Genomic DNA, 19596 nt, shown 5'->3' on the forward strand with positions numbered 1-19596 from the left:
TAGGACTTTGGGAACAGTGGCAGGAAAGATGGTCCCTGACTCTTGGGAAGAGGTTAGCAGGTTTAAGTGTTACAGTGGAGTTGGGCTTTGCTTTACCTTCACAGAGGTGGGGGGTAAAGTAGTCAGCATCCAGCTGAGAAGGGGGATGCTCAATCTAAGAGTTGTGTATGGATCTTCTTTGGCAATAGCCAATAGCACTCTTGGCAGTTTGAGCTGTTCTAAACAAACTGGCTTGAGATTTTTAATGAGGACTATCAAATACATAAATTTGGGAGAAGTAAGGATTCAGCTAAGTATAAACACAACATTTACCAAAAAAAAAAAAAGATTCCTATACAGTGAAAACAGACTCCTTAACAGTAATCCCAACAATATAAGATACATAATTATTTCTAAAGGAAGATTAGAAGTGGATTGCCAATATGTACCTGTCTTGCTTCCAGCAAGGTCTCTCATATAGCAACCAGAAAGGAATGAAAGAAACAACTCAATAGCTACCATTTTGACTAGCAGAAGATGAGAAAGGAAGTAGACCATCTTGAGCAAGACTCCCAGGAATCTCTGTGTTTGAGCCCTGCCTATGCTTTCCTTTCTAGGCAGGTCAAATGCTAGTGCTCATGTATCTATTCTAATTCCTTCTCCCTGGGGCTTGGAGGCAATCTCCTAATGTCTGTGCTTCAAGGTCTACAGGCCTGTATTAATGGGACAAGTCAGTTTTGAATCAAGGGAGACCTGCCCTATCAACAAACAGCCGCCCCCTCAATCCAGTCATCATGACTTGTTGCAGCCCACAATCTTTCTGTCTGGAACCAAATTATGGCTCTTGTCCCAGATAGCTAGAAGGGAACTGTCACTGGAGAATTATGATATTGCCAAGAATAACTATGCAGGCAGACTCCCACCATGGCTTTTTCCTCCTGAAACTTACTAGTCATGTGACCACAGATGTGTGGTCTTCTCTAGGCATCAGTTTCCTAATGTGCAAAACAAAGATTTAAACTAAATGATCTCCAAGGTCTTTTTCAGCACTAACAGTCTATGGGTCTATAATTCTAAATGCTTAAGAGTTTTCTGTAGTAGTCCAACAAAGAGAATGAATGCAAATTTATAAGGAGATCAATGTTATTTCTTAAAGAGCCCAGGAGCCAGGTGCATTTGCCCTGGAGGTGAAGTGTGACTCATTCAGGAGACATCAATTTAATAAAGTGCTCAATTATGAAAAAGAAGTAGAACTTTACTTAACCAATGACTTTATTTTTCAATTTGTGTGATGCCTTTCCTTCAAAGAGCTCAAGGCAATACACAAAGGACTTCTCAACAATAAAATATTTCTCAGTCATGGCAGCAGTAAAACAGAGGAAATAGTTTATGAGCAAAGAGAAGGAGAGGAGAGCCCAGGAGTAGGGAGGGCACAGAGGCAAAAGTGAAGGGAGTTTCAGGCATAAAGAATGGTTGATTTAAATAATGATCTATCAAAAGTCAGAGCTGCTAGTCCAAATCATTTTACATTTCAGAATCAAAGTACACAATGTTCAAATAAATCAAAACATTTTGGTGAGCTTTAAGATAACATTGTAAATTTTCTGCTGTCAATTTTTTTTCTTGACAGATGAAACATGAATAGAGGAGACCTGCCATTCATTACAACTCAGAAAACTAATGACATTGGTATGTTTTTGTGTGCCTTATAGTATGCCTTAATGATTCCATGAAAGTTTATACAGTATTGATATTACATGAGAATGAAAACATTAATAATCAGATCCGTAGTACTGAAAAACCTCATTTGCTGCGAACTTTTCTTGCAGAGAGTGTGCTTTACTCTTTTTAATATTTATAAAAACACTCATGTTTGTCCTTTAGTCCCTAGGTCATCTTATACTTATATTTATACTTAAACTTAAATACTCCTTTTATCTCTCCCCCCCAATTTATTTAAATAGTATAGAATCAATTAGTCAATCACTTAGCATTTATTAAGTGCCTTTTATGTCCTAAGCACTATGCTAGGTGTTGAAATCCATACAGAACAAAGGAAAATTTTGAGTACTTACTCAGATTATTAAAGCCATAGTACATTTTTGTCTGAACTTATCAATCATGCTTTTTGGCAAGGGTTCTTAACCTGAAGTCCCCGAACTTATTTTTTTAGAAAAAATATTCAGGTAACTATTTCAATATAATTGGTTTCTTTTATGATCCTATGTATTTTATTTCATGCAGTTAAAAACATTAGCCTATGAAGGAGTCCATTGGCTTTACTAAACTGCCAAAGGGATCCATGCAAAAAAGGTTAAGAAATTCTAGTTATTAGTATTTGATTATAGAAGTATCTAGCAGTTATCTTATTTTGGCTTTATCAGCATTATTAACATGTTTGTAATTATTAATCCATGATATTACAAAAGTTTGGGAAAATTGCCATAAGATTTATTTAACTTTCAGGCTGGGCAATGTGTGTTAAGCTCAGTTGAAATAGCTGGGGGTTTTCTTTTTAAAAAACATTACTCTGATGCTTTATCTCATCCTAGAGGGGGAAAGAGAGGAAACCTATCATTCTTCTCTTAAATGAAAGGTGGAAGTATACAGATGTGGAATATTTTAAATGCTATTGGACATATTTTGTTTGTTGTGTTTTGCTCTAAATTTTCTTTGTCAACAAGGGAGGATTGAATAGGAGTGGAGTATGTTGAGAAATGATCTGGTTATTTAAAAAGACAAATAAAATTATCATTTGAAGGGAAATGTTCCTGTGATTTTATTTTGACTCATAGCAATGTAATGCTTAAATATTATTCCTACTTGTGTCCTGACAAGCTTCACAACAAAAAAAAAGTGTGGATTAACCATGAATTTACTCTTTATCTTGTCTCTAGAATTTGACAACATTCTCTAAAATCTAACTTAAGAGAGAGGAAAGAGATAGGTTGTTAAATGTGGATAATAAAAAAGCAAAAGATGTCAATAAAAATATATTTTAAAAAATAAACCTGGTTTAGATTGAGGGATTCTATAATTGAACTTTTGGTGTTGATTCTAAGTAATTTCATGCAAGAAATGTAATGGTAATTTTGCATTTCCTCAAATGTTAGTTCTAAATGTTTAAATAGATTTTCTGTGTAGGGGTATTATGAAGTATTTTCCCAGCATGTGTTTCTTTCTTAAAAATATGACTTGTAGTTTGTGTGAAAGTATAGATTTAAATTAGCTTTCAATAATATAATGTTATTTCCTAACAATTAAAAATGACTTTTATGTTTTGGGTGAAAAATAGACAGCCTTAAAGTTCACCTGAAAAATGGATTGAATTGTTCCAAGTATAAACCAGTAGACTATCAGCAATTATATGCAATTACTGAAGCAAAAAAGCTAGCATCTGCTTCTATACAGTTAAAGGTAAGGCACTTTTTTTCCTTTAGAACAATTTCTTAATCAAAGAATGTAATAATCAAATTATTTAAACTGCTGCACATGGAAATGCCTATTTTGTCATAAAAGTCCAAAGAAACCATTTGTATTATTTTTTAAACTCCAAATAATTGTGCTACTTTTTTCCCCCCGAAGACACGCTGAACTTGATTTCATACAAGGCAGATAGTTTTATGACTTTGACAGTTTAAATCTTCTGCTGAAAAAAATTTCAAGGGCAAATAAGTGCTGACTAACTCCTTGTTATACACAAATGGAAATGGCTTGCACAGCTGTAAACTTCACTTAGAAAAGCTAAGTATAGAATGGATGCCTATGCAGTTGAATGAAAGATATAGTTTTAAAATGTCTTAACCATACAACACACTATACAAGTGAATAGACATTGTTTTTACAAAATGTGCTGTTTACACTACTGCTTTGCTCAGTTCAAATGAGTTTTATATATATGTAAACTACCAGGACCCCAAACAGGCCAGCCAGTCAACCTTACCATTTCAGCTAGCTGGTGAAACCCTTTTTGTTGTTGTTTAGTTGATTAGTTGTATCTGACTCTTGTGACCCAATTTGGTTTTTGTTTGTTTGTTTTTTTTGGCAAAGATACTGGAGAGGCTTGCCATTTCCTTCTCCAGTTCATTTTACAGATGAGGGAAGTGAAGCAAACGGGGATAATTGACTTGCCCAGGAACATGCAACTACTAAGTATCTGAGGCCAGATTTAAATTCAGGTCCTCCAGACTCCAGGAGGGGCAATTCTACCCACTAAGCCATCTACCTGCCCTACTGAAGCTATTAGGCATGTTTTAGTCTGTCTTTTGGATGCCTTTTCTTCTGTGGCTACTTAAGGATACCTGAGTCTAACCCCTTATCTGAGTTATGTTTCAAAATTCCTTTTCATTCTCATCATATCACTGAATCATTTATTGACCAAGAATACCTTCAAATTATTCTGCAGACTCCACTTGATGAAACTTCAAAATCACCAATGGGAACAATGGTGAAGGGATTCCTTTTAACCCCACCATTCCTCTAGGTGTCATGCAGATCAACTCTGGAGCAAGACTGAAAAGGGCCAGGTGGGGTTTACCTGAGTTAACCCCTTATCTGAGTTCAGGTTCAAAATTCCTTTTTATTCTTGTCATATCACTGAATCATTGATCAAGAATCCCTTCACATTATCCTGAAGACTCCACTTGGCAAAACTTCAAAGTCACCAATGAGAAAGATGGTGAAGGGATCGTGCCTCTAGTTGTCATGCAGATCAACTCAGGAACCAGACCAAAAGGGGCCAGTTGGGGCCATTGACCGTTTTTGACTTTTTTTTTTAATATCCCTGCCTTTGTTAGCATTTATGCCAACAACAAATGCCCAGGTTTTCCTACAATTGTATGAATGATCAATCTACAAATACTTAATAAGGGCCTACAGTGTGTAGAACACTTTGCTAGATGGTGAATTGGGGGAGAATTGCAAAGTTTAGAAAAGATCTGGTTGCTTCCTCTTGGACCTTATCATTTAGCAGGATGATAAGACACAAATACACAAATATAACAATATTATATGATAAATGCATCAGAGAGATGCAAAATAAAGTGCTATGTGAGGTCTGAGGCAGAAAACTGTTAACAACTAGGGAGGACCATGGAATGCTTTGTGGATAAAATGGTTTCTGAGTTGGGCTTTGAAGGATAAGTAGGAATTTAGTTGGTGAAAAGTAGGAGGAGGGAGAGTATTTGAGGTTTATGGAAGAGCATGAGCAAAGACAGAAATGAGAGTACCAAATGCATATGGGGCTGGGGGTTCAGGGCAGAGACAAAGCAGAAAGAAGCTCATTTTGTCTGGAGTTTAGTGTGTGTTCAGTGTGGATATAGGATGCTGACTTTTGCCTGAACGCCATTATTGCCTACATACCCACACATTGCTTGTGCCCTCTTACTTTCTGAGGATCTCTGCCTTCTGACCTATACTTACTATTTTCCTGCCTCTGTGCTCTTCCTTATCATCTTGGACTTCCAGATGCTGACTCTGCCTTACCTTTTCTGATAGCTATGTTTTGCCATTCCCTTCAATTTGTCTTAAAATCTGGATGCTGACTTTGGATTCACAGTGCTCTCAGGTTCCTTCTTTCAGTTATGATCACTCAGATTGAGACCTCTTGCCTTTGTTTTGTCCATGTTGCCATGCCATGCTGGCTTAACCTGGCTTCTAGTCTTAGCACTTTGCCTCTAATCCTTTCTTTGCATCTCTGGAGTGTGTTACAGTACCTGATACATGATAGGCACCTAATAAATACTTGTTGACCAATTGGCTAATCTGGTCCTAGTGCTGGCTAACTAGTACTTGCAGATGTTTGGAATAGTTGCTAACAATTTAAGGATGAGAGCCTTATCCTATATAGTCATTTGAAACTAAAGTCCTGAAAATCCCATGTGAAAATCAATTTGTTTCTGTAAAATTGGAGAGAGTATTTTGAACATTCGTATTATAAATAAACATTGCTTGAAGAGAAGAACAATTAGCTTCTTTATGTTCAATGAAGCTCATAGTATTCAATAAATATTTAAGTTTAAATTTTGACAGTGGCGTTTTAAAGCCAAATAAAAGCTAAGAGAAATAAAGTGAAATTCAGTTTTTTAGTAACTTATAAATCAGTTGCTTTGAGAACCTGCTCTTCACATTATCTGTAATTATGTGACCATTTAATCAGTAATATTTATTCTTATGAGAGGCATCTACCTAAATGTAGCTGAATTCTTAATTTGGGAACTGGGAAACTGGTTAAAATGGGATTTTGTGTCCTAGGGTCAAATGAGAGCATCTTTATAAAGCATTTTGTAAATTATAAAGTGCTATATAAATGTATATTAGTAGAAGGAAAAGAAGAGGGAAGATGATGAGAAGAACTACTTTTATAAATAGCTCACTAAACAAAGAGAATAAACTGCTTGATATGAAAGCAGAACAGGGAAATAACACTTTTTTAAAAAAAATTTCAACAATAAATTAAAATGGGAAATAGAGGAAAAATTTGAAATTAAAAATTGAGTGAAAGTATGTAGAATGGATATCTATAGAAATAGCCTTGGCTTTTTTTCAGTTTTGCAATTCAACCTCCATTTACATGTGCTTTTCATTTGGATGTGCATGTCACAAAGCAAGTTTTTGTAAGTTGTTAGTCATTTTTCAGTTGTGTCCAACTCTTCATGATCCCATTTGGGGTTTTCTTGGCAAAGATACTGGAGTGGTTTGCCATTTACTTCTCCAGCTTATTTTATAGATGAGGAAACCAAGGTAAACAGGGTTAAGTGACTTGCCTAGGGCCACACAGCTAGTAAGGTTTTGTATACATCCATTCTTTTTTTATGAAGTATTTTAAGGGGTAAAAAATTAATTTCTTACTTTGCTGCAAGCAGCTCCTTAATTGTAGACTAATATTTTAAGCCAGTTCTAATAATGATGGCTCTTGGTGATGGTCTGCTTTAAAGCTCACACCTAAGAGGGCTATGCAGAGTCTTCATATTGGCGGTTTAAGTTGGATATACTTTATCTTCCAAGGTGTTTATGATGATACTATGAAATCACTGGGGAGATGAACTGGACCTGTGATTTCAATGGTTTAGGAAGCCCCAGACAAGGAAACTCCTATCAATGCAGGTTGGCAACTTCTGTGCAATTTTTAGTCTTAGAGGGTTGACTTGAAGACTTAGAGGTTGAGTGATTTGCACAGGGTCACAGAGTGTATGTCAGAGACAGAGCTCAAAGCCAGATTTTTCTGGCTTTGATATTAGCTCACTATCCACTAAACATTTTGTCTCTTCTACAAAATTCACAAGGAGTATGAGCTATTTTGGAGCTTCATGAAGATTGAATAGTTATTGATGAATGTATTTATACACATAGACATTCTGCATATATTATAACAACGCATTCAATTTTCAATTATATTTAAAATTTGTAAGTTCACTAGAATTTAGCGGAAATCACTTGCCACCTCCAAGATGCCAGTAATTTCTTAGAGCAACTTACTCAGTAATAATGACTTGGAATCAATTGGAAGCTTGTTCTTGAAAAAGACACTACCTTAAATCTTTTAGTTAGTGAATAGAGCACTTGACTTGACTCCATGAAGACCTGAGTTCAAATCCTGCCTTAAACCCTTACTAGTTATGTGACCATAGGCAAATCACTTCATAGCCATATGCCTCAGTTTCCTAATCTGTAAAATGATAGGGTTGGACTGTGTGTGGTCTCTGGGTCCCTTCAGATTCTAAACATATGATCCTAGTTAAGTTACAGATTATGTATATATATTTCTACAATTTTTGCCTAAGGGTGGAAACAGAAGAAATCAGCAATTGGCAAGAAAGCAAAATGTTTAGCTGTAGAGAGTAGAAGCAGCTAATGAAAAATTGGAGATTTATTTTGACCTTTACTGTCTACTTAATTGACCTCATCCTTTCCCCACAGGCAGCAGTATTGATTTTATAGCATTGAAATGTATTCATCACTTTTACAAGTGCAGAGTCATTTTTATGTATGTTAAACAGAGATCAAATATGTCAAAACAATTTGAATGTTCTATTTATTTATCTTAGGCAAGCTCTGATGATTGTAGCCGGTTCACAGATAGATGGAGCCTTAAATTCTATTGTAGCAAGTACCATAATAACAATTCACATTTACACAGCACTTTGGTGCAGTTATCATTCCCATGATGCAGAGTAGGAAAAACACGTTCTGAGAGATTAAGGGATTTGCCTATGGTCACACAGTAGGAAAGAAAGAAGTAAACACAAACATTATTAAGCACCTACTATGTGCCAGGAACTCAGCTAAGTACTTTACAAATATTATCTCATTTGATCCTCACAAGAACCCCCATTTTACAGTTGAGGAAACTGAGACAGACAGTGTTTAAGTGACTTACCCAGGGTTACACAGCTAGTAAGTGTCTGAGGCTAGGTTAGCTGCCTCCACATAGTGAGTGTTGGACTTATGATTTGAACCCTGGTCTTCCAACTCCGAGTCTAATGCTCTTTCCACCAGTGTAAATTGCCTATTAAAATAGGCAACAATATTTGATTGACCTTTTTCTTACTATACTACCATATCAGTGAACATATTTTAAGGAAAAAATGCTATCATCAATAGTGATGATGACAACTAAGTGAAATAAACACTCATTGTCTCTTTACAAAGAGTACCATGCTAAGTACTAGGATTGTGGATGAAGACATATTAGTAATTGAAATTGCCAAGGGAGATAGTATATTTAGAGAAGAGGGAAAAGGACAGAACCTTGGGGACAAGGATCTAAGAAGTAAGGAGGTAAGGATTTGGGAGACATTTGCATATAGAGGATAGTTAACACTATGAAAATTGAATGAGATTATCACAGGAGAGAACAGAAAGAGACTGAAAACAGAAGTTTGGAGAATGATTAGGAAGAGGAGCCAGTGAAGAAGATAGAAAAATACTTGTTAGAGACAGGAAGCTGAGGGAAAGGAAAATATCCAGCAGGAGGAAGTGGGAAGTAGTGCCCAGTGCTGAAGACATGGACAAGAGAAGGAGGTTTGAAAAAGGCCACTGGATTTGGTGATAGAGGGGCTGCCCTTGAGGCAGCAGCCTCAGCATAGTGATGGTGGTAAAGAAGCCTGATGGTGAAGGGTTGAAAGTATATTTTGTGGTGAATAAGTGGTCACATCAAGTGTAGACTGCTACTTCAAACCCTTTGGTAGTGAAGAGGAGGGGAAGGAAAGTGAAGAGGAGGCGTAAGGCAATAAGCATTTCTATAATGCCTACTATGGGCCAGGCACTGCACTAATTGCTTTACAAATAGCTCAGAGCCATGATAGTAGCAGGAGGGAGTAAAGGGTTAAGGTAAGTTTTTGTTTGTTTTTTAAATTTAAAAATTTTTTTAGTTTTAAATAGCTTTAAAATTTGATTACATCACATATTTAGAACTGAACAGAACCTTAAATATCATTTTATTGAAGCTTCTCATTTTACAGATAATGAAACAGACCTAGGGTGGTTAAGTAACTTGCTGATGGTTACCCAGATAGTAGGCATTAGAGCCAGAATCCGAAACTGAATCCTCTAGTTCCAAATTCAGGACTTTTAAAAAAAAGGACATGAAAGATATGTGAGGTGGGAAGACAACTGCAGGAGCAAGGTCCTGAGGAAGGGTAGGAGGAAAAAGGGAAGAGATCAATAGGCAAATGTAGGAATTTGCCTCTGCAAGAATACTTTTTCCGAGACAGCAATGAAGAACCGTTGGATGACACCAAGAATTTTTGAGGACTGGAAGAAGGAAATTGAAGGAGTTTTTATTGGGTAGCCTCAGTCTTCTCAAGGAAGTAGAAGACTGAATCATCTCTCCTAAGTACAGGGAGTTAGTGCCATGTTTGGGCTTGAAAAAAGAAGAAAAATTTTATAAAGGAATAATGAAAAATTGCAAATGAAAGGCTTGGGTTTGTTTTTGCACTTTTTCTTGTAATGGGCAGTTAGCTATTTTGTCATCATATACCCTTAATTCTAACTCCATTTCCAAGACAGAAGGAAGGTAAACTTGAGGTCAAGTCAATTTGTGATTTTATCTGTGCATGTCAGTAAAAGTAACCTGCATAAAATATTCCTTCCTAGGAGATATCTTTTGATGCTTCCATATCTTCCATGATGATTTATGAAAGCTTTCAGGTTACAAAATCCTATACTAGAGCAGAACATTAATTATTGTTCTGCTTGGCCGAGGGTGAAACTAAGAGTAATGGGGAAAGTTACAAGGGAAAACTTGATGAAAGTTTTACGGAAGGAAAAACTACCTAACAGCTTCTTAGCGTTATCTAACAATGGGATGATAAGTGATGGACTCCTCTTCTTTGGAGATTTTCCAGCACAAGAGGATGACTGCTTGTCAGGGTACTGTGACATAGGGGAAAGAGCACTGGATTTGTCAGTTAAAGGACCAGGGTTCAAGTTCCAGGCCTATTGTTTAATACACGAGTGACACTGAGCCAGTGACCTCTTTGGGCCTCAGGTCCTCATCAGTAAAATGAATGAGTTGTTCCAGATAGGGCTAATGTCTCTCCAAACTCTGAATCTGTAATTTTATGATCCTTTCTTAAGCAAGTTACTTAACCTCCTTGGGCCTCAGTTTCCTCATATGTAAAGTCTGTACCAGATGATCTTTGAGGCCCCTTACGGCTCCAAATGTATGAGCCTATGAAATCTCATAACCTTCTTCAGGACTTTGAAACTAGTGAGTTTCTGCCATTATATCCCTGTTAACTAGCACAGGGCCTGGAATTTTCCTTTAGTGAATTTGTTTGTTTGTTTTCAGTTTGTGTCTGATTCCTTCATGACTGCATTTAGGATTTTCTTGGCAAAGATACTGGAGTGGTTCGCCATTTCTTTCTCCAGTTCATTTTACGGATGAGAAACTGAGGCAAACAGAATTAAGTGACTTGCCCAGGGTCACATAGCTAGTAAGTGTCTGAGGCCGTATTTGAACTCAGGAATGAGGCATCCTGACTTTTGGCCAGGCACTCTAGCTACCTAGTTGCCTTAAGTGAACACATGTATTTATTACATGAAATTCTGATTTGTTTTATAAAATGAAAAAGCATCAATATAGAATTACATTAATGCAATTGATACTTCATAGAGCACTGATTATCTGGCCTCGTTAAATATGGGATACAGGAAAGAGACTTATTTCATATCTTTTCCAAACTTTCCCATTCTTGTTATTTTGTTGAAGATCTAGAAATACATTTTTGATTAATTTTTGTTTTTTGTAATATCCTTGGAAAATTATTATATATTTTTTAATTCTGGGAAAGACCTTAGAGATGATCTAATCCTACCATCTCAATTTACAGATAAGGAAACTCAGGCCCAACTATCATTAGATAACCACCCAGAGAATTAGGTTCCCTGACACCAAATCCGAGGGTCTCATGTACGCTGATTAGGATATTTTCCATATGCTTCAGGATATTTTTATCTTCATGTGCTTGGGAAGGAGGTGGGGAATAGCATTATTTTATCTTTTCCCTAAATTGTATAAAAGCATCATTTCCTACATTGAACAGGATTTGAGACCAGCTACTTCCCATTTTAATCAATATAGTGCCGATTTTATGTGTCCTCAGATTGAGAAATATACTGGCGTGAATTAATAATGAGAGAACCATTTTCTACTTATTTTCAAAAGAAAACATAGCTCACTCTAGAGCAAATGTGGGACGAATAAGTCTGACTTACATGTAACATTCTAAAATGCTGCTATCATATATATATATATATATATATATATATATATATATATACATATATATATATATATTATATATATATAATATATATATATATATATATATATATATATATATATAGGCTAGGCAATGGGGTTAAGTGACTTGGCCAGGGTCACACAGCTAGTAAGTATTAAGTGTCTGAGGCCTAATTTGAACTCAGGTCTTCCTGAATCCAGGGCCGGTGCTCTATGCACTGTGCCACCTAGCTGCCTCTGTTGCTATCATATTCTTAAAAGTCAAATTTAAAAAACATTTCTTTGTAAAAGACACATTAGGAAAAAAAAAGTTGGTCCCTCATTTTCTTTTATTCCTCTGAAACTAGATCACAAAAACAGAGCAGACTTCAAAAATTTCTAAAGACCAAAGGCTAATAAAACAACATAAGAAAGTATGGTGGCAAGAGTACAAAAGACTGCATGAAATCAGGTAAGAAGTGACAAAATCCCAAATGTTCAAACTGAGACAATGATTTTATCATTTAATTCTTGATTAGCATTAAATGAATATGTTGAAGTCCCAAAACTTTGTTTTATTTAGCCTGTTACAATTAAATTTTTAAGTTGCAATATAAATAAGTACCTAAAAGTTCTAGCTCTGTCATTTCTTCAACTTGGTTGAGATTCAATACAAAAAAATATGATTTTTACGGTTGCTTAAAAATATATCATCCTTTTAATATCCATAATGATTGATATAACATATCCATTTGTTCCCTTTTTGTTGCCATCTACATCCACAAAGTTTAAGTATCATTAACCTACTTGAATTTTATCATCACTAAAGAAATTTAGAAAGAATAAAAGACAAGTACTATACTGTATTTATTCTTTGGAAAATGAAAGTTCTTTACCAGAGAGTGACAAATAATAGAAAGAGTTAAGAATATTTACTCCCTTAAAACTCATATAAATGCTTTTAAGATATCAAATTTTTATTAAACATGCACTTCATTAATGTTGTACAAACATTTATGGGAGAATAGAACTTCTGTTGTAGTAAGCACTTTTATTGTGCATATCCAGATTCAAATTTCCAAGTACTGTCAACTTTATTTTGAACTTAAATTTTAACACCCTGTTGAGAAAACTTCCTTTACTCTGACAAGTAATTGCTAAATGTAGAGGATCCAGTTCAAACTTCAGTAGGTTGTTTATTATTTTTAACTTATTTAAAAACAAAATATATATTGATGTTTTCCATATACTCCTTCATGAAAAAAATCTTTAAATCAAACTAATTTCCATTCTCCCCCTCCAAAAAAAATTCCATCATACAAATGTGGAAAGTTTGAATGCATTTGGAAAAAATTTTTTATGAGGTTCTGTTTAACGTGAAACGTGATAAAACAGGAAAGTCATTTGGTAACTTTACAGTGTTCAATGATGCAAACTCAAATGTAAAAGGGGACATTAGGGAGGAATTTTTAACTTTGATATTCTACTCCCTCCCTTAATATCTATATTAGATTGTTCTTGAGCTTGACGGAAATTATATGAACATATCATTATAGAGGATAGCACTTTAAGTGTAGGGTAACACATAGATGATTAAATGGAACCGAGGATATGATCAAATGATAAACAGTCAAAATGTATTTAAGCTTATGACTAGAACTAAAATGAGAAAAAAAGAGGAGTAAAGGTAATTTCCTGTGTTATTTTAAAATGGCCTAATTTCAATAAATGTTTGTTGAAATTTAAAAGTAACCATGAATGAGATGACAGAGTTAGGAAAGAAAGTGGGGGAAAAATCAACCATAGGGGCAACAAGAAGCAGCATTTATTCAGACCCTACCAGGGGCAAGGTCCTGCGTTGGACAATGGAGGTAGAAGCTGATGGAACAGATCCTTGCCTTCAAGGACCTTTCATTCACATCTGAAATTCACCGAGCTAAGGCCGCTGTGGTTAACAGTGAGGGCATAGGGGCAGATGGGAGACAGGATTAGGGTGGCTAGCATTGCTTCGAGGAGAAATACATCAGCACAGGTTATAGGAATTGAATAGGACTAGGCAGAATTTAGGGTCAGATGGCATTGAAATGGCATAACTGCTTCAAGTTAGGTTAGCACAGGTTATGAGAACAAGAGTGGGGTTCAGCAGGATTCTGCTACATTATTGCTATTCAGTTATGTGTGCCCTGCACCCCAAGACACCCCATAATCCTTCCTACCTCTTATCTGACCCCCACCCCATCCTGCCTTTGGCACTCTACTCCCAAACAGACTAGGAAAAGCTCAGAAAATACCCAATGTAAATTATTGGTACAAAGTCAAATCTGGTTAACAGTCTCTCATCACTGATCTTTTCCTGCTGCTCACTAGGCAGGGGGATCTCTTGAACATAGCTTACTGGATCACCCTTATGTGAACTCTCCCCCAGAAAATGCATGACCAGAATGACAGCTGCGTACTTGCTCTGGCATGTATTGTCCCAGTCACTTTGTCTCCTGAACACATTTATTAAGTTGTAGTTCCCTCACTCACTCTCTACTCAGATACTCTTTCCAAGGTCTAACCTCCTTCCATGCTGCATATTGACTCTTGGACAGTTACCAAATTGTACTCTACCAACTCATGAACTTAAGTATGAAAGTGAGTTCTCTCTACATTTGTCTTCCTACACAACTCCCAGGCCAGTCTCCAACTTCAAAATAACAAACACCAGACCTGGAAACTACTTTCTTATGCTCCTAAGTAAGTCCAGAGAATCATGGTAGGTTGTGTGTTCCTGCAATTCTGGGTGCCCAGCGGTTCTTTTCTTGGCTTCCATTGTCTGACACTGTCCCTCTTCAAGGCTCCCTTGTTCTTCCCTTGGTGAAAGCTCAGGGTAGATATGCCTGATGAGTTTAGCAAGGGAACAATCAATAAACTGCTACTAGGAAAAGCTACTCACAGCCTTCCTAAGTGTTTTGAGATCCAGCTCCTAATTCTTGCTTTTTGGTGTGGTCCTTCCCACAGAGAGCTGAATCCTATTGAGGGCTAGCCCAGTCTTTCCTCCATCTCTCCTCTTCTGCCCAATGGAGGATGTCTCTTTACATTCTGATCCTCACTTTCAGAAGTGACTTTCTTGAGCCACTTCTCAGGCCAGAGTGATTACTGATCTTTTCTTTCCCACCCCCACACCTGTTTTTTGGGAACTAGCATCTCCTCCCAGGCAACCTTTGCATTTAGCTTCTGTTACTGCAGATTCAACTACTGGGTAATGTTGTTAGGAGAGTCTGAACCTGTTTAAATGGAAGAATCAGGAGCTGGGCTTGTCCCATGTGCATTCTGGCAGTTTGCACTCGACCTCATTGTGCAGAACTTTTGGAAGGTGCCGAGCTCTCACTTTGTCTCTGTCTCTATGTCTCTCTGTCTCTGTCTGCCTGTGTCTCTGTCTCTCTCTTTCTCTGTTTCTGTCTCTCTCTGTCTCTGTGTCTTTGTCTCTTTTCTGTCTGTCTGTCTGTCTGTCTGTCTCTGTTCCCTCCCACCCTGCCCCCCCCTTTCGGTTGTTCTCAGAGTAGACAACCTTCAACTCTCAGCTCCCCCTTTCTATTCAGGACACTGTTGACTTGCTACCTAGGGGGTGCCTGTGACTGGGATTTACTAACTAGGAATCCACACTGAGTCCCTCCCTCTGACAAGCCCTTCCTCCTTACTGAAGGCAGTTTTTCACTGATCCCTAGTCATGTGGCTTGGCATAATGAAGTTGATTCCCCACAGTGAAAGATGAGCATACTTGGGTTACAGCATGTACTTTCCTTTTGACTTAGAGTCAACAAAACAATGCGAAATAAAAATAAAACACTGAATAATAAAACATCTCCTTTTCAGTGGTGCACCTGTAACCTCTCCTTGCCTTCTGCAGTTCCTAGACAATGTGCTTGGAACTCAGAAATTATAGGAAACACAGAGGTCATCTTTCTGAGACCCCACACCTACATCCCTGATAGCAGGCAAAGGAATGCAAATAAAACAAGTAGTTTCCCATTTTGTGTTTTACTCACACTTCCAGGAGGGCCAGTGTTTTACTGAAGACTCAGGAACCAGGAACCTAGGACCTCTTACAGTGCAGGACAGGGAACACAGGATCCACTGTTAACTGGGACTCATGAAGAACAGTACTTTTTCTAGCCTTGAGAGGCCTGTTGCTGGCAGGGACTTGTGGCTGATTCTGGCTTCCATTAGCTCATCATTGGGCAGGGTGAATGGACTCAGCAGGGGGCCCAACAATGAGCAGTACTGAAATTCTACTCCAGCCCCTGTCTGACTCAGACCACATTACTGTACAGAACCTTCTCTTGTAGGTGTGTCATGCCAGTTCCTGTGGCACGCTTGCTGGAGTCAAAACCCTGCTGCTTTGCACAACTTGGGATGGGGGATGGGAAGGAAGCAGACAGATCAAAGGGAATGCTACACAAAGAACAAACCTGGGGAGGGTATCTACTCCTTCCCTCAAAGCCTGGTTTGGAGCAGGGTCATTGTTCAGATCTCCCATTGAGATAAGGTACAGTTAGCACCAATGAGGCCAGTCAGTCAGCCGATGCTGGAGGCTCCCATATGAAAAACATTGACCTGGACTGGTCATGCCATAAGGACCTAGATCTCTATCTGACATCTTCTAAGCCATTTCCTCTTCTGCCTCTCCGCAGTCTCCCCTAATCCCAGGTTCAACGATATGGTGGGCCAGATAACCATAGTTTTGTATTGAAAGAATTAGCCATGGCTTGCCCCATGGTACTAGCACTGGAGTACCTGTCACCTCTAGTTCTATGGTCTATATCCTTGGCTGGTCCCTAGACTACCCACATAGTCCTTTTGGTCCTATGCTGCTTTGATATTTTAGCCTGTCAGCCAATTATATGTGCCTGTCTTTCAGATCTGTCAGGTTGGCAGTATCAGCATTGTCATTTCTCACTCAATCCACTTTGTAGCATCTGTATCAAGACCACTTCCTCCTAGTGCCAAGTGGTTCTCAGATTCCTGAATTTTTTTAGGTGCCCCAATAAAGAGCCTTAGCACACTGATGATGTAGAAACTTAGGCCTTATTAGAATACCTAACCTTACAACAAAATGCTGAGATTTTCCCAGCCGAAGGCCATCTACTTGGTTGCAAATGTGCAGTATTGCATTCTGAATACCAAGCAGCACTCTCCCCAAAGCGCTACAGTATCACTGTTCTTCCCCTGGAATACAGAGTGGGAAATGACCACAGGGCTGCCACAATTTGGAGAAGCAGGTGATATGACCTGCCCTAGGGGATTTTGTCACTCTAAGAAGCTAGCAATAAATGTTTGAAATGCAAGTTCCTTCCCTAAGCTTTACACTGATTCCACCACTGCCCTCAGAGTGACAGAGAGAAGTGAAGCTGCCTTCGTGACAAGTCAGTGTTACTGGAATCCTACTGCCGTGCACAGCAGTGCATTCTTCGTGCCCTAGGTCACCCTGTGCCTGGCTGCTCTTTGCCCCAAACAGAATATTAAAAGCCCAGACAATGCTTGATTCAAAAAAGTGTTATAAGATTATAACTTTGGAGCCATTACTGAAGCTCTGCAGTCAAACAGAATCCAGTTTGTATCTTAGTGTTTTCTCAACAGTGAATAATCTCCCTTGATTTGTGTTTGTCCCTACCTAGAAGTCATCTTTAGAAATATCTGATATGAGTTGTTTTGACCTCTGCCTTGGGGGGTTATTCATTTTTCTGTTACAAGCAATTGAAACTCTCAAGAGTTACAGAGAATATATTTATTACATAGCAAAGAATACAGAAAGGACCCATACTCAAACCTGTAGATAGTTAAGAAAAGTTTCTCCCTGTGTAGACCTATTTTCTCTAAGATTTGGGGGAGCCATAGCTGGGTTGGAGATACCTTCCCCTGCCCCAATGCAGGAAAAGAACTTAGTATTAACAGAATTATAGAATTTTAGAGTAAGGGATCCCAGGAACCAATCAGTCTGATTCATAACTAAAGAAGAATCCTCACTATAACAAACTTGACAAGGGGTGGGGATGTGGGGGGTGCCTCCAAACCAGCTGTGACCCCCAAATGCTTAGAGAAAGTAGGTCTTCCAAGGACAAACTTTTCTTAACTACCTGTGGGCTTGGTTATGGGTCCTTTCTGTATTCTTTGCTATGTAATAAGTTTATTCTCCTGTATGCCTTGGGAATCTCTTCTAGATGACCTCTAACGAGAGGCATCTGCCTACTTCCTCCCAGGTGGTCCATTCTACTTTTGGACAACTCAAATCAGTAGGACATCTTACATCAATTTTTCATAAATCAAATTAAATTTGCCTTTTTGTAACTTTCCTCCGCAGCTCTTTGTTCTGTCCTCTGCAGTCAGATATGACAAATTTAATCTGTCCTTCACATAACAGCCCCTCAAATACTTAAAGACAGCTATCACATCCCCTCTTCTCCAGGCTAACCAATCCAATTTCCTTTGACCTATTCTCATATGACATGATCCCAAGGCTCTTCACTATGTTGGCTGTCCTTCTCTGGTTGCTGCCCAGCTTAAGGTGTCCTCAAATTATGATGCCCAGAACGAAGCACAGTTATTCAGATGTGGTTTAACCTCAGAGTATAGATAGCCTATCACATGCTTATAACTGTAATAATGTGATTATTAAAGGAACAAGAATATTATTCCTGCCATAATATTATTCTGAAAAATGATGACAATGATAAAATAGCATTTATGCAGTACTTTAAGATTTGTAAAGTGTTTTACAAATTTATCTCATTTTATCCTCTCAACAACCTTCAGAGGTAGGTGCTATTATTATCCCCATTGTACAGATGATGAAATAGAGGCAAACAGAAGTTAAGTAACTTCTCCAAGGTTACATAGCTAGTTAAGTGTCAGAGGCCTGATTTGAACTCAGGTCTTCCTAACTCCAGGTCTTTCTATCTCACTGTACCATCTAGCTACATCTCGATAGAGCTTTGAATTACATTAATTTAGGGGGGATTGCTGCATCACATGCTGACTCATATTGAGCCTATAGTCCCCCCTAATCACCTAGATCCTTTTCAAACACACTGATGGTTCGCTATACCTTTCTTATTCTGTACTAGGGAGCCAAGTAGCCCACTATCCTCAGGGATCTACAGAGTTGTGCCAGCTTTGCAGTGCCACTCTCAGGTTGAGGCAGGGAACATAAAGTTGACCTCCTCTGGACTTGTACAGTTCTCATGGCTCTCAGTAACAGTGAAGGGCACCATATAGGTTTGTTCCTCTATGCCATATCTTTGTGCTTCAATTTTGGCCCCTCATCTGGTCCTTGAGACCCATGGTTGGTATAAGCCATTAAGTTCTAGCCTGGCTCAGAGCCATTACTTGGTCGCTGAAATTACCAGCATTGTTGCTCCCATTTTTAGTTGTACAGTGGAGAGCACCTGGGACCTTGGGTCAGGGGATGAAGGTTTGAGTCCTTGCTTTGCCACTTATGGACTGTGAGGCCTTGACCAGGTTACTCAGCCTCTCAGACTTCAGTTTCCTCATATGTAAAATGAAGGAGTTGAACTGGACAGAGGGATCTTTAGCCCTAAATCTAAGATCCCACGGTCTGTCCTCCTAGGAAACATATAACAGGTCTTACAGTGAGCTGGGACAACAGGCCTGAAGCTACTGAACACATTTCCAGCTCTTTTGTTAGGCACATATTCCTCCATGTTAGTAAACAAGTGCCCTTCAGGATCTCAATCCTTTGTCTTCAATCCTCACTCCCATTCAGGTTAGCCTTGTCTTGGTACAAGCAGTCTGTTTTTCAAAACTCCTGCTGAGTCTTTTTGAGGTTGGTAGTAAATACCTGTACCCACTCTGTGACTAGGGCCACACCAGACAACTTAACTAGAGACTGG

The 19596-nt window shown here is 38.2% G+C and overlaps 1 protein-coding gene across 1 annotated transcript in view; it reads left to right on the top strand.

The window, feature by feature from the left end:
• The window catches only part of CCDC148 (coiled-coil domain containing 148), a 277956-nt gene that overhangs the window by 83627 nt on the left and 174733 nt on the right, over positions 1-19596 (top strand). The window contains exons 4-6 of the mRNA XM_078147022.1: positions 1610-1668; positions 3275-3396; positions 12073-12176. Coding sequence (XP_078003148.1) covers positions 1617-1668; positions 3275-3396; positions 12073-12176 — 278 coding nt within the window. The 5' untranslated portion in view covers positions 1610-1616. The remainder of the gene's footprint in view (positions 1-1609; positions 1669-3274; positions 3397-12072; positions 12177-19596) is intronic.

The sequence above is a fragment of the Phascolarctos cinereus genome, unplaced genomic scaffold, assembly GCF_003287225.1.
Source record: "Phascolarctos cinereus isolate Bilbo 61053 unplaced genomic scaffold, phaCin_HiC Scaffold_726;HRSCAF=1367, whole genome shotgun sequence".
NCBI lineage: Eukaryota > Metazoa > Chordata > Mammalia > Diprotodontia > Phascolarctidae > Phascolarctos > Phascolarctos cinereus.